This window comes from Salmo salar, chromosome ssa06, assembly GCF_905237065.1.
Source record: "Salmo salar chromosome ssa06, Ssal_v3.1, whole genome shotgun sequence".
NCBI lineage: Eukaryota > Metazoa > Chordata > Actinopteri > Salmoniformes > Salmonidae > Salmo > Salmo salar.
In genome coordinates, this window is record NC_059447.1 from 3,300,740 (window position 1) to 3,327,531 (window position 26,792).

At 40.9% G+C, this 26,792-nt stretch overlaps 1 protein-coding gene and 1 long non-coding RNA gene across 2 annotated transcripts; both read right to left on the reverse strand.

Moving 5' to 3' along the window:
* Positions 1-48: 48 nt before the first annotated feature.
* Positions 49-8,610, reverse strand: LOC106589983 (ribonuclease inhibitor). The gene is made up of 4 exons (XM_045719560.1): positions 7,847-8,610; positions 7,389-7,562; positions 637-823; positions 49-428 (listed from the first exon to the last, which is right to left on the reverse strand). The coding sequence occupies exons 1-4, from the start codon at positions 8,335-8,337 to the stop codon at positions 387-389; spliced, it is 894 nt and encodes a 297-aa protein (XP_045575516.1). The 5' UTR covers positions 8,338-8,610; the 3' UTR covers positions 49-386.
* A 4,450-nt stretch (positions 8,611-13,060) lies between these two features.
* On the reverse strand, positions 13,061-21,337 carry LOC123743366 (uncharacterized). Its single transcript, XR_006770095.1, has 3 exons — positions 21,233-21,337; positions 18,231-18,329; positions 13,061-14,513 (listed from the first exon to the last, which is right to left on the reverse strand). It is a non-coding gene; the product is annotated as an uncharacterized lncRNA (long non-coding RNA).
* Positions 21,338-26,792: the final 5,455 nt, after the last annotated feature.

A 26,792-nucleotide genomic window follows, 5' to 3' on the forward strand; every position in this document is an offset into this window, starting at 1 on the left:
TGAGACTTGTTGAATTATCATATGTTATACTGTATGGTAATATAAAACACACTTATTCACATAAATTACACACACACACATTTCTAATGTAATAGGAACACGCCACACACACACACACACACACACACACCTGTATGCATGCATTAACACAAACACACATTTCTTATGTAACATGAACACGCCACACACATGCACTCACACACAGACACACACATTGTCAAAACAACTCTTAGTAAACTTTGGTGTCCCTGATTTCAGCTTCTGTAGAACTACAGCTGATATTTAATATGACCAAGTAAGTAATGATGGTGGTCTTTGACTTTGACTTAACTTGATTAAGACTTATTCTTAGTCATATTCTTCACAGCAGTCAATACTCACATTTTCTAAGTCCAGGTTTCATTGTGTACTCTCCACCATGTTCCACACTGTAGCGGTAAGCAGAAGAACAGACAGTCATTGAGTGATACACGTGAACTCTCACACACACACACACACACACACACACACACACACACACACACACACACACACACACACACACAGTCAGCATATAACTTTTTGCAAGTGTTGGTAAGAATGTTTGTCTTAACTAGCCTGATAAGTCAAACATGTCTGATGTGAACATTGACATACATCCTCTACATACTTGAGAATCTCCAGTCTGCAGTGTGGATCCTCCAGTCCAGCAGAGAGCAGTCTGACTCCTGAGACTCCTGGGTGATTGTAGCTCAGGTCCAGCTCTCTCAGGTGTGAGGGGTTTGACCTCAGAGCTGAGACCAGATAAGCACAGCCTTCCTCTGTGACTAGACAGCGTGACAGCCTGCAAAGAGTAAAATCATATTAAAATTCACACTGCTATTTTTTGGTGGTGAAAAGCGGCAGTATAGTTTTTTCAACATATTCAGATACATCAGTGTCCTGAAACCTTCCATATCTATTCATAAATGGATGTTTCATTATTAGAAATGACAAATGATCAATGTATTGCCTGCAGATAGAAAAATGTACATTACAAATACTTTAAAAAGCAGTATCAGTCAGATTTAGGTTGTATTGAGTATACAGTCTAGAGGTCGACCGATTAATTGGAATGGCCGATTAATTAGGTCCGATTTCAAGTTTTCATAATAATGGGTAATCAGCATTTTTGGACACCAATCATGGCTGATTACATTGCACTCCACCAGGAGACTGCGTGGCAGGCTGACTACCTGTTATGCGAGTGCAGCAAGGAGCCAAGGTAAGGTGCTGGCTTGCATTAAACGTATCTTATAAAAAACTATCAATCTTAACATAATCACTATTTAACAACACATGGTTGATGATATTACTAGTTTATCTAGCTTGTCCTGCGTTGCATATAATTGTTCATCATTGAATCATAGCCTACTTCGCCAAACGGGTGATTTAACAAGCGCATTTGAGAAAAAAGCACAATCGTTGCACGAATGTACATAACCATAAGCATCAATGCCTTTCTTAAAATCAATACACAGAATAATATTTTTTTAAACCTGCATATTTAGTTAAAAGAAATCCAGGTTAGCAGGCAATATTAAACTAGGGAAATTGTGTCACTTATCTTGCGTTCATTGCACGCAGAGTCAGGGTATATGCAACAGTTTGAACCGCCTGGCTCGTTGCGAACTAATTTTTCAGAATTTTACGTAATTATGACATAACATTAAAGGTTGTGCAATGTAACAGGAATATTTAGACTTATGGATGCCACCCGTTAGATAAAATACGGAACGGTTCCATATTTCACTGAAAGAATAAACGCTTTGTTTTCGAAATGATAGTTTCCGGATTTGACCATATTAATGACCTAAGGCTCGTATTTCTCTGTGCTATTATGTTATAATTAAGTCTATGATTTGATATTTGATAGAGCAGTCTGGCTAAGTGGTGGTAGGCAGCAGCAGGTGCATAAGCATTCATTCAAACAGCACTTTCCTTCGTTTGCCAGCAGCTCTTCGCTGTGCTTCAAGCATTGAGCTGTTTATAACTTCAAGCCTATCAACTCCCGAGATCAGGCTGGTGTAACCGATGTGAAATGGCTAGTTAGTTAGCGGGGTGCGCGCTAATAGCGTTTCAATTGGTGACGTCACTCGCTCTGAGACCTTGAAGTAGTTGTTCCCCTTGCTCGTCAAGGGCCGCGGCTTTTGTGGAGCGATGGGTAACGCTGCTTCGAGGGTGGCTGTTGTCGATGTGTTCCTGGTTCGAGCCCAGGTAGGGGCGAGGAGAGGGACAGAAGCTGTACTGTTATACTGGCAATACTAAAGTGCCTATAAGAACATCCAATAGTCAAAGGTATATGAAATACAAATGGTATAGAGAGAAATAGTCCTATAATTCCTAGAATGACTACAACCTAAAACTTCTTACCTGGGAATATTGAAGACTGTTAAAAGGAACCAACAGCTTTCATATGTTCTCATGTTCTGAGCAAGGAACTTAAACGTTTGCTTTTTTACATGGCACATATTGCAGTTTTACTTTCTTCTCCAACACTTTGTTTTTGCATTATTTAAACCAAATTGAACGTTTCATTATTTATTTGAGGCTAAATTGATTTTATTGATGTATTATATTAAGTTAAAATAAAAGTGTTCATTCAGTATTGTTGTAATTGTCATTATTACAAATAAAATTAAAATAAAATTAAAATCGGCCGATTAATCGGCCGATTTTTGTTCCCCCAATAATCGGTATTGGTATCGGCGTTGAAAAATCATAATCGGTCGACCTCTAATACAATCCACGCCATATCTATTTTGACAGTGGAGCTAACATTTTAAATGTGGCTCTATAGTCCAGCATTTTGGATTTCAGATCAATTGTTTCATATGAGGTGACAGTATATAATTTCACCTCTTATTTGAGGATATTTGTATTAATTTGTTTCACAGTTTTGAAATGAAAGCACTTTATGTATCTAGTCCCCCAATTTTAAGAAGTCATAAGTATTCTGACCAATTTACTCATTGTGTATTAAAGTAGTCAAAAGTTTCGAATTTGGTTGTTTTTTGCCCAATATTAAAATGGTGGATGATGACTGGAGTAATTTTCAGTCTAAGTGAGTAGATAACATGTTTCTAAACACTACTAAATTAATATTGATGATACCATGATTAAGAAAAATCATGAATGAGTCATGAATAATAATAATGAGTGAGAAAGTTACAGAGGCTTCAACAAAACATGCTAACCTCTCACCATTACCAATAACAGAGGCCACAACAAAACATGCTAACCTCTCACCATTACCAATAACAGAGGCTACAACAAAACATGCTAACCTCTCACCATTACCAATAACAGAGGGGGTCTGATCTTCGTGCCTCTGTAACTTTCTCATTCATCATCATTCACTATTCATTCATGATTATTCATAATCATGGTAGCATCCACATGAATGTAGAAGTGTGTCATGATCGTCATAAAGGACAGACCAAGGTGCAGAATGAGTTGAGTTCCACATCTTTATTTAAAGTGAAACTTCCAAAAACAATGAAACATGAAAGCTGTGGTGCAACATACACACACAAAACAATATCCCACAAACGCAGATGGGGAAAATGGGCTACCTAAATATGATCCCCAATTAGAGGTAACGATTACCAGCTGCCTCTAATTGGGAACCATACAAACCACCAACATAGAAATACAAATGCTAGAAACCCCCCTAGTCACTCTCTGACCTTGTCACGTCCTGACCGGTAAAAGGGGTTATTTGTCATTATAGTTGGTCAGGGGGTGTTTGTTTTATGTGTTTTGGGTTTTTGGGTTATAATCTATGTTATTCTATTTCTATGTTTATTCTAGGTTTTCTATTTCTATGTTGGAATTGTTTGGGGTTGGTCTCTAATTGGAGGCAGCTGAATCTCGTTGCCTCTGATTAGAGACGATATTTAAGTAGGGGTTTTTCTCATTGTGTTTTGTGGGTGGTTGTTTCCCAGTATAGTCTGTGCACCTTACGGGACTGTTTACGTTGTTTGTTTCTTTTGTTCAAGTGTCATGTCTTTAATAGATTAGAAGATGATCAATATACCTGCTGCGTTTTGGTCCACTCAATACAAGGACTGCGACAGACCTATACAGACCTATACACCATAGAGAACCCAGAGGGCTCTCTATGGTTAGGGCGTGACAAAGTGTTCAGAAACATCTTCTATTCTTACTAACAATACAAGTGAAGTGACTCCAAAATGACAGTACATTATTCACCATTCAGTTTCTATTAGGAAAAACAATTAAAAACACAACCAAGACAAACTGCAAATGTATTCAACAAGTTAGTAGAATCACAAGCTTGATGTAGTCACTGCAGGCAAACAATATTGGACTAAACACTAAACTTTTGATTAAATGAATTTGTCCAAATAATTACGACTTTTTCAAATGGGAGAACTACGTACATAAAGTGCTTTCCTTTCTAAACAGTACAATATACAGTACCAGTCAAAAGTTTGGACACACCACATCATTCAAGGGGTTTTCTTTATCTTTACTATTTTGTACAGGCTTGGGTGGGGGGTTATAAATGGCATCCTGTTCCTTTGTTCTGTGGAGAAAAGTTGTGGAGAGGGGAGACTGAACATCTGAACATCTACCTCCCAGCATAACATCTTGATTTGTCCTTCTCATATAAATCGATTTTTCTCCCCGATTTGCTTTGGAGTTTCTGTTATTGAAGAATAACATAAATTGCTAACAAGTCTAAAACTTTGCACATACACTGCTGCCATCTAGTGGCCAGAATCAAATTGCACCTTAGCTGGAATAATATACTGCTCAAAAAAATAAAGGGAACACTTAAACAACACATCCTAGATCTGAATGAAAGAAATAATCTTATTAAATACTTTTTTCTTTACATAGTTGAATGTGCTGACAACAAAATCACACAAAAATAATCAATGGAAATCCAATTTATCAACCCATGGAGGTCTGGATTTGGAGTCACACTCAAAATTAAAGTGGAAAACCACACTACAGGCTGATCCAACTTTGATGTAATGTCCTTAAAAGAAGTCAAAATGAGGCTCAGTAGTGTGTGTGGCCTCCACGTGCCTGTATGACCTCCCTACAACGCCTGGGCATGCTCCTGATGAGGTGGAGGATGGTCTCCTGAGGGATCTCCTCCCAGACCTGGACTAAAGCACTCCTGGACAGTCTGTGGTGCAACGTGGCGTTGGTGGATGGAGCGAGACATGATGTCCCAGATGTGCTCAATTGGATTCAGGTCTGGGGAACGGGCGGGCCAGTCCATAGCATCAATGCCTTCCTCTTGCAGGAACTGCTGACACACTCCAGCCACATGAGGTCTAGCATTGTCTTGCATTAGGAGGAACCCAGGGCCAACTGCACCAGCATATGGTCTCACAAGGGGTCTGAGGATCTCATCTCGGTACCTAATGGCAGTCAGGCTACCTCTGGCGAGCACATGGAGGGCTGTGCGGCCCCCCAAAGAAATGCCACCCCACACCATGACTGACCCACCGCCAAACCGGTCATGCTGGAGGATGTTGCAGGCAGCAGAACGTTCTCCACGGGCGTCTCCAGACTCTGTCACGTCTGTCACGTGCTCAGTGTGAACCTGCTTTCATCTGTGAAGAGCACAGGGCGCCAGTGGCGAATTTGCCAATCTTGGTGTTCTCTGGCAAATGCCAAACGTCCTGCACGGTGTTGGGCTGTAAGCACAACCCCCACCTGTGGACGTCGGGCCCTCATACCACCCTCATGGAGTCTGTTTCTGACCGTTTGAGCAGACACATGCACATTTTTGGCCTGCTGGAGGTCATTTTGCAGGGCTCTGGCAGTGCTTCTCCTGCTCCTCCTTGCACAAAGGCGGAGGTAGCGGTCCTGCTGCTGGGTTGTTGCCCTCCTACGGCCTCCTCCACGTCTCCTGATGTACTGGCCTGTCTCCTGGTAGCGCCTCCATGCTCTGGACACTACGCTGACAGACACAGCAAACCTTCTTGCCATAGCTCGCATTGATGTGCCATCCTGGATGAGCTGCACTACCTGAGGGCCAACCTGAGTCACTTGTGTGGGTTGTAGACTCCGTCTCATGCTACCACTAGAGTGAAAGCACCGCCAGCATTCAAAAGTGACCAAAACATCAGCCAGGAAGCATAGGAACTGAGAAGTGGTCTGTGGTCCCCACCTGCAAAACCACTCCTTTATTGGGGGTGTCTTGCTAATTGCCTATAATTTCCACCTGTTGTCTATTCCATTTGCACAACAGCATGTGTTCAAGAGCGAGCTACAGGTTGTGCGCCCCAAACAAAACAGTCCACTTGGCTTGACTCTCATTCTGAATAGCCGTACTTCTTCATCTCTCAAAGGAAAAACATCAACCAATTTCTAAAGACTGTTGATATCTAGTGGAAGCCATAGGAACTGCAACCAGGTCCCTCATAAATCTAGTTCACCATAGAAAAATAATTGAAAACACAGTGAACTCAAAATAAAAAATCCTGGATGGTTTGTCCTCGGGGCTTCGCCTGACAAACAGGTTCTGTTATACTCACAGACATAATTCTAACAGTTTTAGAAACTTTAGAGTGTTTTCTATCCAAATCTACCAATTATATGCATATCCTGAGCCTGAGTAGCAGGCAGTTTACTTTGGTCACGCATTTCATCCGGACGTCAAAATACCGCCCCCTATACCAAAGAAGTTAAACAAATCAAAATATATTTTATATTTGAGTTTCTTCAAGTTAGCCACCTTTGCCTTGATGACAGCTTTGCACACTCTTGGCATTCTCTCATCTAGCTTCATGAGGTAGTCACCTGGAATGCATTTCAATGAACAGGTGTGCCTTCTTAAAAGTTAATTTGTGGAATTTATTTCCATCTTAATGGGTGTGGTAGGGGGGTATGCAGATGATAGCCCTATCTGGTAAAATACCAAGTCCATATTATGGCAAGAATAGCTCAAATAAGCAAATAGAAACAACAGTACATATTTACTTTATTAACACTTTTTTGGTTACTAATATGTGCTATTTCATAGTTGTGATGTCTTCAGTACTACTGTACAATGTAGAAAATAGTAAAAATAAAGAAAAACCCTTTAATGAGTAGGTGTGTCCAAACTTTTGACTCGTACTATATATGTATGGGCACATATTTTTTTCAAAATTCTCAATACTGCCCCCTAGCCCCAACAGGTTAAATAAAAGATGACATTCTGTACTGTCACCTAATATGAAACCTTATATCTCAAATTCAAAATGCTGGAGTAAAGTGCCAAATTTAAAACTGCATGCTTCACTGTCCAAATACATATGGTGTGGACTGTGTGTGCCTGGTAAACACATGTGGATCTGGTGAACAGTTATCACTTGTTGACAAACTACAGGAATACTGACCTCAGAGTCTCCAGTTTACAGTGGGGATTCCCCAGTCCAGCAGAGAGACGCTTCACTCCTGAATCCTTCAGGTCATTGTTACTCAGGTCCAGCTCTCTCAGGTGTGAAGGGTTTGACCTCAGAGCTGAGACCAGAGAAGCACAGCCTTCCTCTGTGACTCCACAGCCTGACAGCCTGACAAAGAGATCATCATGACTTCACAAACACACTGTTCATTTAACTAGTAGTGTAGAAGGACAATGGCAGATGCATTTGGTTTATTCTCTCAAACAACATATAAATTAATCTTCCGTCTCCTATAATTGTATGGTCATAATGTTATACTAATGTGAAAATCAATGCATTTATTTAATATGTTTTTCAATATAATATTATATACATATTATAATACATATTTTTCTCTAAACTTCATATTTCTTCCTGATGATTAGATCTTATATGTCATTTTATGTACTCACAGAACAGCTCTGGAGGCTTTGACCACTGGCAGCAGCCTCAGAAGACCTTCCTCTGATCTGGAGTATTTCTTCAGGTCAAACACATCCAGCTCCTTTTCTGAAGTCAGCAACACAAAGACCAGAGCTGACCACTGTGCAGGTGACAGTTTGGCTTCTGAAAGACTTCCTGATCTCAGATAGCTTTGGATCTCCTCCACTAGAGAATGGTCATTCAGTTCATTCAGACAGTGGAACAGATTGATGCACCTCTCTGGAGAGGGATTCTCCCTGATCTTCTCCTTGATGTACTTGACTGTTTCTTCATGGCTCTGTGAGCTGCTTCTTGTCTTTGTCAGTAGACCTCGTAAGTGCTTCTGATTGGACTCCAGTGAGAGGCCCAGAAGGAAGCGGAGGAAAAGGTCCAAGTTTCCTGTCTCACTTTGTAAGGCTTTATCCACAGCACTCTTGTAGAAAGTAACTTCAGGCTCGTCTTTTGTTTGCAGTTTGTTCATTCGATTCTCATTGTTGTTGAGGAACACATATACAGCAGCCAGAAACTCCTGAATGCTCAGATGAACAAAGCAGTACACCTTGTCCTGGTACAGCCCACATTCCTCTTTAAAGAGCTGTGTGCACAATCCTGAGTACACTGAGGCTTCATTAACATCAATACCAGCCTCTTTCAGGTCTTCTTCATAGAAAATCAGATTGCCCTTCACAAGCTGTTGAAAAGCCAGTTTTCCCAGTGACAGAATGCTCTCTTTATTCCAGTGTGGACCTGTCTCTTCTTTCCCAAGATACTTTTCATTCTTCTGTTTGGTATGAAACACAACAAGGTGTGTGTACATCTCAGTCAGAGTCTTGGGCATCTCTTCTCTCTTATGTTTCAGCATGTGTTCAAGAACTATTGAAGAAATCCAACAGAAGACTGGAATGTGGCACATGATGTGGAGGCTCCTTGATGTCTTTATGTGTGAGATGATTCTGCTGGCCAGGTCCTCAGAACTGAATCTCTTCCTGAAGTACTCCTCCTTCTGTGGGTCATTGAACCCTCGTACCTCTGTCACCTGGTCAACACACCCTGAAGGAATCTTATTGGCTGCTGCAGGTCGGGTAGTTATCCAGAGGAGAGCAGAGGGAAGCAGATTTCCCTTAATGAGATTTGTCAACAGAACATCCACTGAGGTTGACTCTGTGACATCACAACAGATCTTGTTCTTCTGGAAGTCTAGGGGCAGTCGGCACTCATCCAGGCCATCAAAGATGAACAAAACTTTGTACTTGTTGTAGTTGGAGATTCCTGATTGTTTGGTTTCCATTGAGAAGTGATTAAGAAGTTCAATGAAAGTGTGTTTGTCCTCTTTCATCAAATTCAGCTCCCGGAAAGGGAATGAAAATACAAATTGGACATCCTGATTTGCTTTTCCTTCAGCCCAGTCCAGAATGAACTTCTGCACAGATACTGTTTTTCCAATTCCAGCAACTCCCTTTGTCAGCACAGTTCTGATATGCTTGTCTTGTCCAATTAAGGGTTTGAAGATGTCGTTACATGTGATTGCAGTCTCTGGTCTTGCTTGTTTCCTGGTTGTTGTCTCAATCTGTCTCAGCTCATGTTCATTATTGACCTCTCCTGTTCCACCCTCTGTGATGTAGAGCTCTGTGTAGATCTTATTGAGAAGTGTTGGGTTTCCTTGTTTAGCGATCCCCTCAAATACACATTGAAACTTCTTCTTTAGATTAGATTTGAGTTCACGTTGGCAAATCACAGCAAGCTCTTCTGAATCTAGATATAACACAGAGGATATTAATATTAATAGTCTGTTTTAATGCCTACAGTATTGTAGAACTGTTATAAAGTTTTAAATTATAATAATTTCTTCTCTTAACTGACTATATAAAATGTGTAAATGTTTTCATAACGCATTACAGACTGGTGTGACTGATTATATTATTGTCTCTGTCTCTGTCTGTCTCTCTCGGTCTCTGTCTCTCTCTCTCCTCTGTCTCGCTGTCTCTCCTCTGTCTCGCTCTCTTGCCTCTCTTGCTCTCTCCTCTGTCTCTTGCTCTCTCCTCTGTCTCTCTCTCGCTCTCTCCTCTGTCACTTGCTCTCCTCTGTCTCTCTCTCGCTCTCTGTCTCTCTCTCCTCTGTCTCTCTCTCCTTTGTTTCTCTCTCACTCTCTCCTCTGTCTCTTGCCCTCCTCTGTCTCTCTCTCCTCTGTCTCTCTCTCCTTTGTTTCTCTCTCACTCTCTCCTCTGTCTCTCGCTCTCCTCTGTCTCTCGCTCTCCTCTGTCTCTCTCTTGCTTTCTCCTCTGTCTCTCACTCTCCTCTGTCTCTCTCTCCTCTGTCTCTCTCTCTCACACACTCTCTCTCTCTCTCACTCTCTCTCTCGCTCTCCTCTGTCTCTCGCTCTCCTCTGTCTCTCGCTCTCCTCTGTCTCTCGCTCTCCTCGCTCTCCTATGTCTCTCTCTCTCTCTGTCTCTCAATTCAATTAAATTTGCTTTATTGGCATGACTTAACAATGTACATATTGCCAAAGCTAAGTTTGGATATTTACAATATGAAAATAGTAAGAATCAAAATTGTCAACGGGACAACAGGTTGGTTGGTCTGTCAGACACTGTCCCTCAACTTATGGCAGCAATGTAGTGCACTGCCAACCCACAGCTCTCTGCGTCCTCCCCCAACAGGATGGGTAGCCTACTCTCATCAGAGAGGTCTTTGAAACCTTAAATAAGGGTTTCAAATTTGGGGAAATGACACTCTCTAATTGTTTTATATTTTTTACATTTTGTCAGGAAATGCAGCTGTCTCAGGTTCTGCTGTTGTGCAGTGGTTGCACAGCGTTTCCTCTACAGGGAGCCAGGTTTTCCTGTCGCTCTCTCTCTCTCTCTGTGTGTCCGTCTCTCTCTCTCTCTCTCTCTCTCTCTCTCTCTCTGTGTGTCCGTCTCTCTCTCTCTCTCTCTCTCTCTCTCTCTCTCTCTCTCTGTGTATCCGTCTCCTCTCTCCTCTGGCTCTCCTCTCTCCTCTGGCTCTCCTCTCTCCTCTGGCTCTCCTCTCTCCTCTGGCTCTCCTCTGGCTCTCCTCTGGCTCTCCTCTGGCTCTCCTCTGGCTCTCCTCTGGCTCTCCTCTGGCTCTCCTCTGGCTCTCCTCTCTCCTCTGGCTCTCCTCTGGCTCTCCTCTGGCTCTCCTCTGGCTCTCCTCTGGCTCTCCTCTGGCTCTCCTCTGGCTCTCCTCTGGCTCTCCTCTCTCCTCTGGCTCTCCTCTCTCTCTCTCTCTCTCTCTCTCTCTCTCTCTCTAAGTTAATCACCACAACACATCCCTGCTGCTACTTGATGAGGTCACTAGGTGTTGTGTTAAGGCTGCTACAATATCATTGAGTTACACAGCTACTTTAGCTGTACTTTAGCTGCAGCTTTTAAATGTTATAAAACAGCATTCAACATGAGGCAGACAGATCTTACATTTCTCCAGTGTGTCAGCAAGCTCCTTCTGGTTCATTATCCTCAGGATGTGCAGTGTGATCTTCAGAGCCCCCTCTCTGGCACTGCTCTCCTGCTTCTCATCTTCAGCATCCACCACTTCCTTATCCTGCTTCTGACTCTCAAAGCCTTCTGGGAGTTCTGGGCTAAGAATCCTCTTGAACATCTTCAGCTCGTTCTTCACAAATGTTATAATTTTCTCTTCAAGCATCTGAAATAAATCAAGTAATTAAGTTAAGTAAGAGAAGAAATGTTTTCTCATTAACACATTAATGAATGATTGACAGATCAACTTTACTTGAGGTAAACAAAAACAAATGTACATAACAGGACCACATACACTGAATATGGAGTCCAGGTCTGTTTGATGACCCTGGGAAGACTGACCACTGAGAATCTCTGACTCTGATCTCTCCTGTTGGTTTCTGTGGACAAAACATGAGATTACATCTCCTCATCCAGGGAGTACACACACACACACACACACACACACACACACACACACACACACACACACACACACACACACACACACACACACACACACACACACACACACACACACACACACACACACACACACACACACACACACACACACACACACACACACACGCACACGCACACACACCACTGTCTCTAGTCAGAAATCACTGACCATGACCCATGAGTTCTTCTTACCTTCGTTCAGTAGAAAAGTCTCCCTCTCTAAAGTTTAGAGGATAACCCATAGACTGGTCACTCTTCATGGACACACAGCTGGGAACAGGAGAGGCTGGTTTCTCCTGCTTGATTGGGCTTCAACACAACAGAGACAAACATTACATCTCTCATCTACTCTGAGATCAGATGGGAAACATAAGAAGAGTTTCATTCCAAAAAGCTATATATCCATTTTCAGAAATGTTGATAAATTAGCTTTTATTGTTTAAAGAAGTTATGTTTATGTTAATGTATGTTTTTTTGCTAACCTGCTTCTATAAACCAATGAGGAGATGCAGCGTGATCTGCGTCACAAATAGAAGTGACTTCTAGACGCTCGTGGGAGCTTTTTAATAAGGAAATTAATTTAGCGACGCCAACGTTGTAGTCAGCCTGTCAGCCCGGTAAAAAGCTGGTGACTTCACCCTGCCTTCTCCAGGGGCATGTTGAGGTAAATTTAACTAACCAGGTAACCAGGTAATCTAACCAGGAGGGTTCATGATGTAATTTATTGGTGGGCTGGAAGATGCACTCTTGTCTTTTCTATTCCGAGGTTGTTTACTCCCAATATCAGATATTAAGATGATGTTTTATAATGTATGTATACTAAGGTTGAGGTTCTGGCTAGTGATAATTTACCACGGTTCAATAACTGCTGTTGAGGCGCCCAAAAATAATATTCAAAAGTTCGGTCCTTAGACACAGAGGTTAAACACTAAAGTTATTGTCCATCTAGTGAAGAGAGGAGAACCGGACAGAGGTAGCCAGCATCCGTCAACGAGAGAGGGAGGATAGGATAACTAGGATGCTGCTGGTAGAGTAGCTAGCTAGCTTACCTAGCTGTACCGACTAGCTAGGATAACTAGGATGCTGCTGGTAGAGTAGCTAGCTAGCTTACCTCGCTGTACCGACTAGCTAGGATAACTAGGATGCTGCTGGTAGAGTAGCTAGCTAGCTTACCTAGCTGTACCGACTAGCTAGGATAACTAGGATGCTTCTGGTAGAGTAGCTAGCTAGCTTACCTAGCTGTACCGACTAGCTAGGATAACTAGGATGCTGCTGGTAGAGTAGCTAGCTAGCTTACCGAGCTGTACCGACTAGCTTGGATAACTAGGATGCTGCTGGTAGAGTAGCTAGCTAGCTTACCGAGCTGTACCGACTAGCTTGGCCAGCTAGCAGGTCATTCGTCTGTCCCTCATCTCGAGGATGATGACAAATCCAGTGAACCACAAATTGAAACAAGGATAGAGAGTGAAAAGGATCTAGCTACACTCATACTGTCCCTGACCGTAAAGCAAAAAGCAAATTGAACAATAATATTAGGCGTTTCAACACTGTAACAAACTCTGTCGTTGTTCCCCAAGATCACCTCAGCCCACTCTGCGCATATCCGGACAATATGCTTGGCGCCACACTGGACGTGGACGCAGGCAGTTCTGTTCGGGAACGCGGGAAGTTCCAGAATGCGGACATGATCAGTGCAACACAATCAACTAAACCCAGTCTTCACAGTGGGTTACATTAGTAATATTCATTTTTTTATTATTATGTTCAACAAACATTCAAAGTTTTTTTATAACAATATTTTGAGGACTGGGCCCATATCCACAAAGCGTCTCAGAGTAGAAAATTGTTCGTATAAGTGCTGAGAATAAAGACATTTTACACTTATGGGTATAAATTAAAGCTATGCATGAAGTCTCTAGTCCCACCTAGTCAGCAGATATTTAGGACAACTCGTGAGCTGTCCTAAGTATTTAAGAGTTAACAGCAGGTGTCTTGATAATACTATAGAATAATGCATCGAGTCAGTGGTTCCTGCGCCACATGTAATTGCTTTGGGAGTTGTCATGACTTCCACCGAAGTCGGTTCCTCTCCTTGTTCGGGCGGCATTCAGCGGTCGGCGTCACCAGTCTTCTAGCCATCTTCGATCCACTTTTCATTTTCCATTTGTTTTGTCTTGTTTTCCTACACACCTGGTTCTCATTTCCATCATTACGTGTTGTGTATTTAACCCTCTGTTCCCCACCATGTCTTTGTGTGGAATTGTTTGTTGTAAGTGCTTGTGCACGTGTTTACTGGTGCGTGTCAGGTTTTGTACTCATGTTGGTTATTTCTTTATGACATTGGATTTGAAATTAAACTGCTCCGGCTATTACTTAGATCTGCTCTCCTGTGTCTGACTTCACTGCCACCAGTTACGCACCCCTTACAAGAGTGGTTAAAAATAATGTTTGATATTTCTATATAATCAAACCATAAATATTATAGACCTACATGCAACAGTATGTATTGTGCTTTTGGCAGTGATTTATGTCTAATAATTATGTATAACAAGTGATACCATGTATGTCTGCATAGCATTTGGTCTTCATTTTGTCAGATTAACTCATGCTTATTTCTGAAGATTAACTCAGGTTTTCACCCAGCGGCTAAGGAGTTGGAGCTGTGGCAGGAGTTGGACCTGTGGTCGAAAGGTGGCTGGTTTGAATCCCGGGCCGGGCGCTGGAAAAAACAGGTGGAATTGATCTGACCACTGGAGGGCTGCTGGGTTCACATCCTCAAAACATTCACCTTTCGTTGATCAGAACTCTAGAGGTTCTTCTTCACTGAACCCAAAAATATATATATAACTTTTAGTGATTCCATATATTAAGGAAGTGATAGAAGCCTTTTTGGTTCTATAAGGAACCTTCTTTTATAAGAGTGTATAATAAACACGTTTTTCTTTTGATTATTTAATTATCAACATCATGTTATTTCAAGATATCCCTTTGGAGCGCAACATCACATTGTTAAAAAACAATCATAATTTGGGCATGGCTATAAATTGGGAAATTGAAGGCATCTAGGGCGTAATATGTGTTCAATGAAAATGAACATTGTATGCAACGTTGTAGGCAACATTATTGGCAAGGGGCTTGATGCCTACTATGCCAAAGCTATTTAGAGTTGTTAAACGGGTGTGAAGAGTGTGTTGATATAAAGGTAATATTGTCAAAATTCTGCTTGTAACAACGATCAGAAATGGTTAAAAAAATATGCATTCCATTATATTAGGCAATAATTAACCTCTATGGGACCGGCGGGACGAATTCGTCCCACCTACGTAACAGCCACTGCCATCCTGTGGCGCGATTTTCAAAATCTTCAAAATCATATTACTTCAATTTCTCAAACATATGACTATTTTACAGCCATTTAAAGATAAGACTCTCGTTAATCTAACCACACTGTCCGATTTCAAAAAGGCTTTACAACGAAAGCAAAACATTAGATTATGTCAGCAGAGTACCAAGCCAGAAATAATCAGACACCCATTTTTCAAGCCAGCATATAATGTCACCAAAACCCAGAAGACAGCTAAATGCAGCACTCACCTTTGATGATCTTCATCAGATGACAACCCTAGGACATTATGTTATACAATACATGCATGTTTTGTTCAATCAAGTTCATATTTATATCAAAAACCAGCTTTTTACATTAGCATGTGACGTTCAGAACTAGCATACCCCCGCAAACTTACGGGGAATTCGCTAACATTTTACTAAATTACTCACGATAAACGTTCACAAAAAGCATAACAATTATTTTAAGAATTATAGATACAGACCTCCTCTATGCACTCGATATGTCCGATTTTAAAATAGCTTTTTGGTGAAAGCACATTTTGCAATATTCTAAGTACATAGCCCAGGCATCACGGGCTCGCTATTTAGACACCCGGCAAGTTTAGCACTCACCATAATCATATTTACTATTATAAAAATGTCATTACCTTTTGTTGTCTTCGTCAGAATGCACACCCAGGACGTCTACTTCAATAACAAATGTTGGTTTGGTCCAAAATAATCCATCGTTATATCCGAATAGCGGCGTTTTGTTCGATGCGTTCCAGACACTATCCGAAATAGTAAAGAAGTGTCGCGCGCTTGGCGCAATTCCTGACAATAAAATTCAAAGTATTCCATTGCCGTACGTCGAAGCATGTCAACCGCTGTTTAAAATCAATTTTTACGTCATTTTTCTCGTAGAAAAGCGATAAAATTCCGACAGGGAATCTCCTTTTCGGCAAACAGAGGAAAAAATCCCAAAGGCGGGGGCGGTCGGGGTCACGCGCATAAGCTAGTGTCTCTTGATGGGCCACTTGAGAAAGGCGATAATGTGTTTCAGCCTGGGGCTGGAATGACGACATTCTCTTTTTTCCCGGGCTCTGAGAGCCTATGGACGACGTGGGAAGTGTCACGTTAGAGCAGAGATCCTTAGTAAATGATAGAGATGGAAAAGAAGTTCAAGAAATGGTCAGACAGGCCACTTCCTGTAAAGGAATCTCTCAGGTTTTGACCTGCCATTTGAGTTCTGTTATACTCACAGACACCATTCAAACAGTTTTAGAAAATTTAGGGTGTTTTCTATCCATATGTAATAAGTATATGCATATTCTAGTTACTGAGTAGGAGTGGTAACCAGATTAAATCGGGTATGTTTTTTATCCAGCCGTGTCAATGCTGCCCCCTAGCCCTAACAGGTTTTAAGACTAGGCAAAGTGGTCGTGTCATGTGAAAATTCTATCAAATGTCTTACATTGCAACGAGTACAGTCAGGAACCCCTGCAGTACCTCCACAGACCCCGGATTGAGAACCCCTGATTTAGCAGATGCTCTTATCCAGAGTGATTTACAGTAAGTGCATTCATCTTAAAACTTCTTAGGGATAGGGGGCAGTATTTTCACGTTCGGATGAAACGTGCCCAAATTAAACTGCCTCTTACTCAGACCCAGAAGGTAGGATGTGCATAGTATTAGTAGATTTGGATAGAAAACACTCTGAAGTTTCTAAAACTGTTTGAATGATGTCTGTGAGTATAACAAAACTCATATGGCAGGCAAAAACCTGAGAAAAATCCATTCAGGAAGTGGCAGTTCTGAGAATTGTAGTTCTTATTTTGGATCCCTATCAAAACTACAGTGACTAAGGAGTGACGTTGCACTTCCTAAGGCTTCCAATGGCTGTCAACTGCGTTTTGAAACGTGGTTCATCCTGTTACTGGGCAGAGAAGAGCAGTTTATCAGTTGCTTGTCTGAGGACACGGGATTTGGTAATGCGCCATCCCGTCAGCGCGCCGTGAGCTGTTCCTTCTTTTCTTTCTGGAATGAATACGCTATTGTCCGGGTTGGAATATTATTGCATTTCTACGGTAAAAATACCCTAAAGATTGATTGTAAACAGCGTTTGACATGTTTCTACAAACGGTAATGGAACTTTTGAACTTTTCGTCTATGGGTGTTCCCCCCCCGCCTCATGACCCCTAAACAGAGATCCAGCATGTTGGTTGTGTTCTGGACCCACCAACAAAACGGAGGTATTTCAACATAAATTATCGAACAAATGAACATTTCTTGTGGAAGTGGGAGTCCTTCCGAGTGCATTCCGCCGAAGATGAGCAAAGTTAATAAAATATTTTGAACATATTTCAGTGTTTTGTCAGCCGTGGCTGGACGGCTAACTGTATAGCCTTTGGGGCTCTGTACTCAGAATATTGAACAATGTGCTTTCTCCGTAAAGTAATTTTGAAATCTGACAAAGCGGTTGCATAAAGGGGTAGTTAATCTATAATTCTTAAAATAATTGTTATATATTTTGTCAACGTTTATGATGAGTATTTATGTAAATTATGTAAATTGATGTGGCCATTCACCGAGGGTTTTGGGGAGAATACATTTTCTGAACGTCACGCGCCAATGTAAGATGGGGTTTTTGGATATAAATATTAACTTGATAGAACAAAAAATGCATGTATTGTCTAACATGATGTCCTAGGAGTGTCATCTGATGAAGATCATCAAAGGTTAGTGCATAATTTTAGCTGGTTTTCTGCTTTTGGTGATGCTATCCGTGCTTGGAAAATGCCTGTGTTGTGTTGTGTTGTACGGAGGTGCTACCCTAACATAATCTAATGTTTTGCTTTCACCGTAAAGCCTTTTTGAAATCGGACAATGTGGTTGGATTAACGAGAAGATTATCTTTAAAATGCCGTATAATACTTGCATATTTAAGGAATTTTAATTATGAGATTTTTGTGTTTTGAATTTCGCGCCGTGCTTGTTGTCTAATCAATCCCGCTAACGGGATCCTATCTCGAAGGGATCCACAACAGTTAAGATAGCTATTTATTTTGGAAATAAACATAATCAATTCTTCATAAAATTGTCATCTTACCTCTTAGCTTTGGTGTCATGTCCCCCAGAGAGATGCATTTTAGAGGCAGGGCCCCCCTCCTCTCTCTCACCAGAGAGACTCATTTTAGAGCACTGACCCCTAAACAGAGATCCAGCATGTTGGTTGTGGTTAACACAGTGACAACTAAACAGAGATCCAGCATGTTGGTTGTGGTTAACACAGTGACAACTAAACAGAGATCCAGCATGTTGGTTGTGGTTAACACAGTGACAACTAATTATTGTTCTCATTTATTCATTATCTCTTTGAGAAATAAAACATTAACTAACAGCCATAGAAACAGTCAGGTGATTTAATGCATCACATGAACATGTTGTTGTGACATTTGATCTCCATGGTAACTGTCAATAATAATAATAAGTCACTGTTTGTTAAGGTAGTTATAGACAGTACAGCAACAATAATAATAATAATAATAATAAGTCACTGTTTGTTAAGGTAGTTATAGACAGTACAGCAACAATAATAATAATAATAATAATAATAATAATAAGTCACTGTTTGTTATTAAGGTAGTTATAGACAGTACAGCAACAATAATAATAATAATAATAATAAGTCACTGTTTGTTATTAAGGTAGTTCTAGACAGTACAGCAACACAAGGCCATGTCTCACACTTATTTTTATTCACTAACAGTAGGCTATTTATTGTCTTTCAATCTGTTCTTTTCTAAATGTATCTGAGAACGTAGACAGAAGGGCTAAAACGGACATGATTGATCTGAGGGGGAAATCATTGATCCATTCAGAAAGTTTTTTTGCATCAAGTAAGAGATGTTAAATCATGTAAAGTAGGCTAGGTTATAATGTATAATAGCAGTTTGTTAGTGATATGCAGATCAAGGTCTATACCTCGGCTATAGCCTACATATCATAGATGACCAGTCTAAACCTGTTCAGATCAACATAACGTTATAGTCCTACCAGTAGCAAGACAGAGAATGTACTGTATATAACCTACATATCATAGATGACCAGCCTAAACCTGTTCAGATCAGTTCACATAATGTTATAGTCCTACCAGTAGCAGGACAGAGCATGTACACTATATATACAGAAGTATGTGGACACCCCTTCACATTTGTGGATTCGGCTATTTCAGTCACACCCGTTGCTGACAGGTGTATAAAATCGAGCAGACCGCCATGCGGTTCTCAAGGCTCCATAGACAAACATTGACAGTAGAATGACCCGTACTGAAGAGCTCAGTGACTTTCAACGTGGCACCGTCATAGGATGCCAGTCAGTTCGTAAAATGTCTGCCCTACTAGAGCTGCCCGGTCAACTGTAACTGCTGTTATTGTGAAGTGGAAACGTCTAGGAGCAACAACGGCTCAACAGGGAAGTGGTAGGCCACACAAGCTCACAGAACGGGCCCGCTGGAGTGTGGAAGCACATAAAAATGGTCTCTACCGAGTTCCAAACTACAATGTCAGCAAAATAACTGTTAGTCGGGAGCTTCATGAAATGGGTTTCCATGACGAGCAGCCGCACACAAGATCACCATGCGCAATGCCAAGCATCGGCTTGAGTGGTGTAAAGCTCACTGCCATTGGACTCTGGAGCTGTGGAAACGTGTTCCTTGGAGTTTTGAATCATGCTTCACCATCTGGCAGTCCGACAGACGAATCTGGGTTTGGCGAATGCCAGGAAAACGCTACCTGCCCGAATGCATTGTGCCAACTGTAAAGTTTGCTGGCAGAAGAAAAATGGTCTGGGGCAGTTTGGGTAAGGCCCTTGACCGTTTCAGCATGACAATGTCCCTGTGCACAAAGCGAGGTCCATACAAAAATGGCTTGTCGAGATCGGTGTGGAAGAACTTGACTGGCCTGCACAGAGCCCTGATGTCAATGACTTATCAAGAGAACAACCCTGGTCATCCGTACTGCCTCTGATCTGGCAGACTCACTAAACACAAATGCTTCGTTTTTAAATGATGTCTGAGTGTTGGAGTGTGACCCTGGCTATCCTTAAATTAAAATAACAAGAAAAATGTGCTGTCTTGTTTGCTTAATATAAGGAATTTTTAATTATCACTACTTTACTTTTACTTTTGATGCTTATTATGTATATTTTAATTATATTTGAAACCAAATACTTTTAGACTTTTACTGAAGTAGTATTTTACTGGGTGACTTTCACTTTTAATTGAGTCATTTTCTATTAAGGTATCTTTACTTTTACTCCAGTATGAGAATTGAGTACTTTTTCCACCACTGTTCTAATGTTCTAGAGACATATGAGCCACAGTTTCAAAAGACATTTTGTAACTGCTAGGCTACAAAGTTACTTTCAATTTCATTTAAGGATATAAAGTAACGGTCACTGGGTGAATTCGTTTTGCATTGCCCGGCTCCCCGGGTGAGCAGAGTTTACGCATTTTATACCATTTCATTGGTCCTTAAAATAAATGTCCACTCACCTGTAGCACCGGGCCATGCAAAACGAACTTCCCACTGTCGCAGGGCACTGAGACACAGAGTTCTAAACCCAGACGCGTTTCTTCAAGACATCTCTCTTACATTATTTTAGATAAACATATAATTTACTTGTAACCAGGTTTAGCTGTGTTTTTTTTCCTCCAAAATGTGAGTTACTGTAGGCCTTTAATAATTATAAACAGGCCTACAAACCCAAAAGGTTTTAATTTCAGAATGTTCATTTGTATGCCTCAAATATTAAACTGTCTTAAAATATTTGATGATTAGTTGAATCAGGTGTGTAAGTGCTGGATAAGAACCAAAGGATTGAGAAACCCTGAGATAAACATAAAACCATATAATGTAAAAGCTCCTCCACCATCTTTACCAGACGTTTTACTGATAACATGTAGACCTACTGATTAGTTTCCACTTTGAAAACTGCTGTCTGTCAGCAACTCAGCTCAAGTAGCAGTTCTACTAACTAGTAATATCTCATTACATATATTCATTATCTTACTCTGTCCAATAGAATAAATTATTTTTCATAAACACTTACTTTATTTTTCAATAATCTCCATATACTGTTTTCTGCTCTGTCGTGTCAAAATGGATCCTGAACAAAAGAACAACTTCACTTTCTGTTTCAATCAGCCGCCTCCCCACCCTGATAATAAAGTGTTTTATTGGTATCTTCCACTAGATGGCAGTAAACACCTGCTGTAACTACACTTTACAACTATGTGTTTGGTTTTATACAGGCAGTGTCCCAGAGGAGGAGTGCTGATCTAGGATCAGGTCCTCCTGTCCATGTAATCTGATTCATTATGATCTAGGATCAGGTCCCTCCTCTCCATGTAATCAGATTCATTATGATCTAGGATCAGGTCCCTCCTCTCCATGTAATCTGATTCATTATGATCTAGGATCAGGTCCCCCCTCTCCTGATCCTAGAGGAGTTTATTACAGACCTCTAATTGGGTAGGTGGAGATATAGATTATAATACATAAGGACCTATAATAGACTAGGTGGAGATATAGATTATAATACATATAGGTCTACGTGTATATGATCATAGTTTATATGCTGTATATATAGCCTACCATTACCTTACATTATTTCTGTAGACTACTACTGTATCATATTGACATGCTGCTTGGGTTCTGTAGACTACCACTGTATCATATTGACATGCTGCTTGGGTTCTGTAGACTACTACTGTATCATATTGACATGCTGCTTGGGTTCTGTAGACTACTACTGTATCATATTGACATGCTGCTTGGGTTCTGTAGACTACTACTGTATCATATTGACATGCTGCTTGGGTTCTGTAGACTACTTAACAGAGGGATGTATTGTGACAGGTGTGATTATCTGCTTGGGTTCTGTGGGCTACTTAACAGAGGGATGTATTGTCTGAAGGTGTGTTTATCTGCTTGGGTTCTGTGGGCTACTTAACAGAGGGATGTATTGTCTGAAGGTGTGTTTATCTGCTTGGGTTCTGTGGGCTACTTAACAGAGGGATGTATTGTGACAGGTGTGTTTATCTGCCTGGGTTCTGTGGGCTACTTAACAGAGGGATGTATTGTGACAGGTGTGTTTATCTGCTTGGGTTCTGTGGGCTACTTAACAGAGGGATGTATTGTCTGAAGGTGTGTTTATCTGCTTGGGTTCTGTGGGCTACTTAACAGAGGGATGTATTGTCTGAAGGTGTGTTTATCTGCTTGGGTTATGTGGGCTACTTAACAGAGGGATGTATTGTGACAGGTGTGTTTATCTGCTTGGGTTCTGTGGGCTACTTAACAGAGGGATGTATTGTCTGAAGGTGTGTTTATCTGCTTGGGTTCTGTGGGCTACTTAACAGAGGGATGTATTGTGACAGGTGTGTTTATCTGCTTGGGTTCTGTTGGCTACTTACCAGAGGGATGTATTGTCTGAAGGTGTGTTTATCTGCTTGGGTTCTGTTGGCTACTTACCAGAGGGATGTATTGTCTGAAGGTGTGTTTATCTGCTTGGGTTCTGTGGGCTACTTACCAGAGGGATGTATTGTCTGAAGGTGTGTTTATCTGCTTGGGTTCTGTGGGCTACTTAACAGAGGGATGTATTGTCTGAAGGTGTGTTTATCTGCTTGGGTTCTGTGGGCTACTTAACAGAGGGATGTATTGTCTGAAGGTGTGTTTATCTGCTTGGGTTCTGTGGGCTACTTAACAGAGGGATGTATTGTGACAGGTGTGTTTATCTGCTTGGGTTCTGTGGGCTACTTAACAGAGGGATGTATTGTGACAGGTGTGTTTATCTGCTTGGGTTCTGTGGGCTACTTAACAGAGGGATGTATTGTGACAGGTGTGTTTATCTGCTTGGGTTCTGTAGACTACTTAACAGAGGGATGTATTGTGACAGGTGTGTTTATCTGCTTGGGTTCTGTGGGCTACTTAACAGAGGGATGTATTGTCTGAAGGTGTGTTTATCTGCTTGGGTTCTGTGGGCTACTTAACAGAGGGATGTATTGTGACAGGTGTGTTTATCTGCTTGGGTTCTGTGGGCTACTTAACAGAGGGATGTATTGTCTGAAGGTGAAAGCCAAATCATGGCCCAGCTGCTCTATTTGGATAGACAGTGAGAATTTAGTACATAACTGTCTTGTTATCAGAAATATGCTGTGCTGAAAACCATGGCAACATAGGTGAGGTTATGGACATTATGAGGATAATAGGTATAGAGGTGAGGTTATGGACATTATGAGGATAATGGCTATAGAGGTGAGGTAATGGACATTATGTGGATAATGGGTATTGAGGTGAGGTTATGGACATTATGAGGATAATGGGTATAGAGGTGAGGTTATGGACATTATGAGGATAATGGCTATAGAGGTGAGGTTATGGACATTATGTGGATAATGGGTATTGAGGTGAGGTTATGGACATTATGAGGATAATGGGTATAGAGGTGAGGTTATGGACATTATGTGGATAATGGGTATAGAGGTGAGGTTATGGACATTATGTGGATAATGGGTATAGAGGTGAGGTTATGGACATTATGAGGATAATGGGTATAGAGGTGAGGTTATGGACATTATGTGGATAATGGGTATTGAGGGGAGGTTATGGACATTATGATGATAATGACTATAGAGGTGAGGTTATGGACATTATGAGGATAATGGGTATAGAGGTGAGGTTATGGACATTATGATGATAATGGGTATAGAGGTGAGGTAATGGACATTATGTGGGTAATGGGTATAGAGGTGAGGTTATGGACATTATGAGGATAATGGGTATAGAGGTGAGGTTATGGACATTATGAGGATAATGGGTATAGAGGTGAGGTTATGGACATTATGAGGATAATGGGTATAGAGGTGAGGTTATGGACATTATGAGGATAATGGGTATAGAGGTGAGGTTATGGACATTATGAGGATAATGGCTATAGAGGTGAGGTTATGGACATTATGTGGATAATGGGTATTGAGGGGAGGTTATGGACATTATGATGATAATGACTATAGAGGTGAGGTTATGGACATTATGAGGATAATGGGTATAGAGGTGAGGTTATGGACATTATGTGGATAATGGCCATATAAAGGGTGTAGAATGTTTAAATAGTATATTTCCCAGGTTCTCAAGGCTTCGATATGAAGCAAGCCATGAAGCTCTATACACCCATAGAAAACCTTCTATTTAACAAGCCATGAAGCTCTATACACCCCTAGAAAACCTTCTATTTAACAAGCCATGAAGCTCTATACACCCCTAGAAAACCTTCTATTTAACAAGCCATGAAGCTCTATACACCCCTAGAAAACCTTCTATTTAACAAGCCATGAAGCTCTATACACCCCTAGAAAACCTTCTATTTAACAAGCCATGAAGCTCTATACACCCCTAGAAAACCTTCTATTTAACAAGTCATGAAGCTCTATACACCCCTAGAAAACCTTCTATTTAACAAGCCATGAAGCTCTATACACCCATAGAAAACCTTCTATTTAACAAGTCATGAAGCTCTATACACCCCTAGAAAACCTTCTATTTAACAAGCCATGAAGCTCTATACACCCCTAGAAAACCTTCTATTTAACAAGCCATGAAGCTCTATACACCCCTAGAAAACCTTCTATTTAACAAGACATGAAGCTCTATACACCCCTAGAAAACCTTCTATATTAACAAGCCTTTTCTGGTCATGGAATCCCCATAATTATATGTTTTCTTTTTGGTAGCTCAGACTTGTGGCTTATATATTTGGGGTGAATCAGACGTATTTGTTCAATCCCATCCCCCTGGCGGCCATAGGGTGCATATCAATTTACAGGCATATTGTAATGATACTGGTGAATATATTGATAAGAATCCAATTAGGGTTAGAAAATTAAACTACAAAATGTCGCCATATTTGTAGTTCACAACTTATCCGGTTTGGGAAGAAAATGTGTCATTATTTTTACATGAATGATTTCAGAAAGAAATGGATATTGCATATGCAAACGTCAACGTGATTCAAACTAAAGACAGATGAAGACTATGAAACAGATGTAGCTGCAATAATTGATGAAGACTATCAGACAGATGCAGCTACAATAATTGATGAAGACTATGAGACAGATGCAGATACAATAATTGATGAAGACTATGAGACAGATGCAGCTACAATAATTGATGAAGACTATCAGACAGATGCAGCTACAATAATTGATGAAGACTATCAGACAGATGTAGCTACAATAATTGATGAAGACTATCAGACAGTAATAATACAAATCTGACAGGATCACATGATACCTTTCCAACAAAGGAAGTATCAATGTCACGCAACATAACCTCAGCAGGGATCCAAACCTGCATGTTGACCATTCTCCCTCTTTATATGTCAGATAACCTTAGCAGGGATCCAAACCTGCATGTTGACCATTCTCCCTCTTTATATGTCAGATAACCTTAGCAGGGATCCAAACCTGCATGTTGACCATTCTCCCTCTTTATATGTCAGATAACCTTAGCAGGGATCCAAACCTGCATGTTGACCATTCTCCCTCTTTATATGTCAGATGACCTTAGCAGAGTACAGTATAACTGCAGTATAACTACAGTCAGAGTGCATTATAACTGCTATATAACTACAGTATAACTACAGTATAACTGCAGTATAACTACATTCAGAGTGCAGTATAACTGCAGTATAACTACAGTCAGAGTTCATTAACTGCATTATAACTACAGTCAGAGTACAGTATAATTACAGTCAGAGTGCATTATAACTGCAGTATAACTACAGTCAGAGTACAGTATAACTGCAGTATGCTGCAAATACTACGTCCAAAATAAATAAAAAATTACTGCAGTAATTTTGCACTGCAACTGCCGTTAAGACTGCAGTATAACTGCAGGTCAACTGCAGTACACTGCAGTTATTCTGCAATTACTGCGTCCAAAATACCACAGTCGACTTTAGTTACTGCACTTTTACTGCAGTTTCAAAACTGCAATCTTTTTTTGTTAAGGGAGGGCTCAACGTTACAGAACGGTCCCGTAGAAATGTTTTGTGTCGAGGTAATTGTGTCAGCGGTACAATCAAACTATAACAACACTTCAGAATTGACCAGGAACATACAGATTAAGTATGACTTTTATTACCAGCTAATGAATGTATGGAGGTTGGTAGAGAGGATGGACTCATGGTAATGAATGTATGGAGGTTGGTAGAGAGGATGGACTCATGGTAATGAATGTATGCCCTATACATATTGTAGCTACAGGAGGTTGGTGGCACCTTAATTGGGGAGGATGGGCTCGTGGTAATCTTTGGAGCGGAATCAGTGGAATGGTATCAAATACATCAAACACTTGGTTTCCATGGTTTCCAGGTGTTCCACATGTTAATATAACTCTGGAGATCCATCTGGTCTGGACTGAACTGTTCATGTTACTGAACCACATGTTAATATAACTCTGGAGATCCATCTGGTCTGGACTGAACTGTTCATGTTACTGAACCACATGTTAATATAACTCTGGAGATCCATCTGGTCTGGACTGAACTGTTCATGTTACTGAACCACATGTTAATATAACTCTGGAGATCCATCTGGTCTGGACTGAACTGT

Excerpts from the sequence above, each read along its gene's own strand:
- LOC106589983 (XM_045719560.1), bottom strand. The coding sequence starts at position 8,337 with ATGAACAAACTGCAAACAAAAGACGAGCCTGAAGTTACTTTCTACAAG. Across the intron at positions 824-7,388 it reads TGTAAACTGGAGACTCTGAG|GCTGTCACGCTGTCTAGTCA; the intron begins GTCAGTATTCCT and ends TACTCTTTGCAG. Across the intron at positions 429-636 it reads TTCTCAAGTATGTAGAGGAT|TGTGGAACATGGTGGAGAGT; the intron begins GTATGTCAATGT and ends TTACCGCTACAG.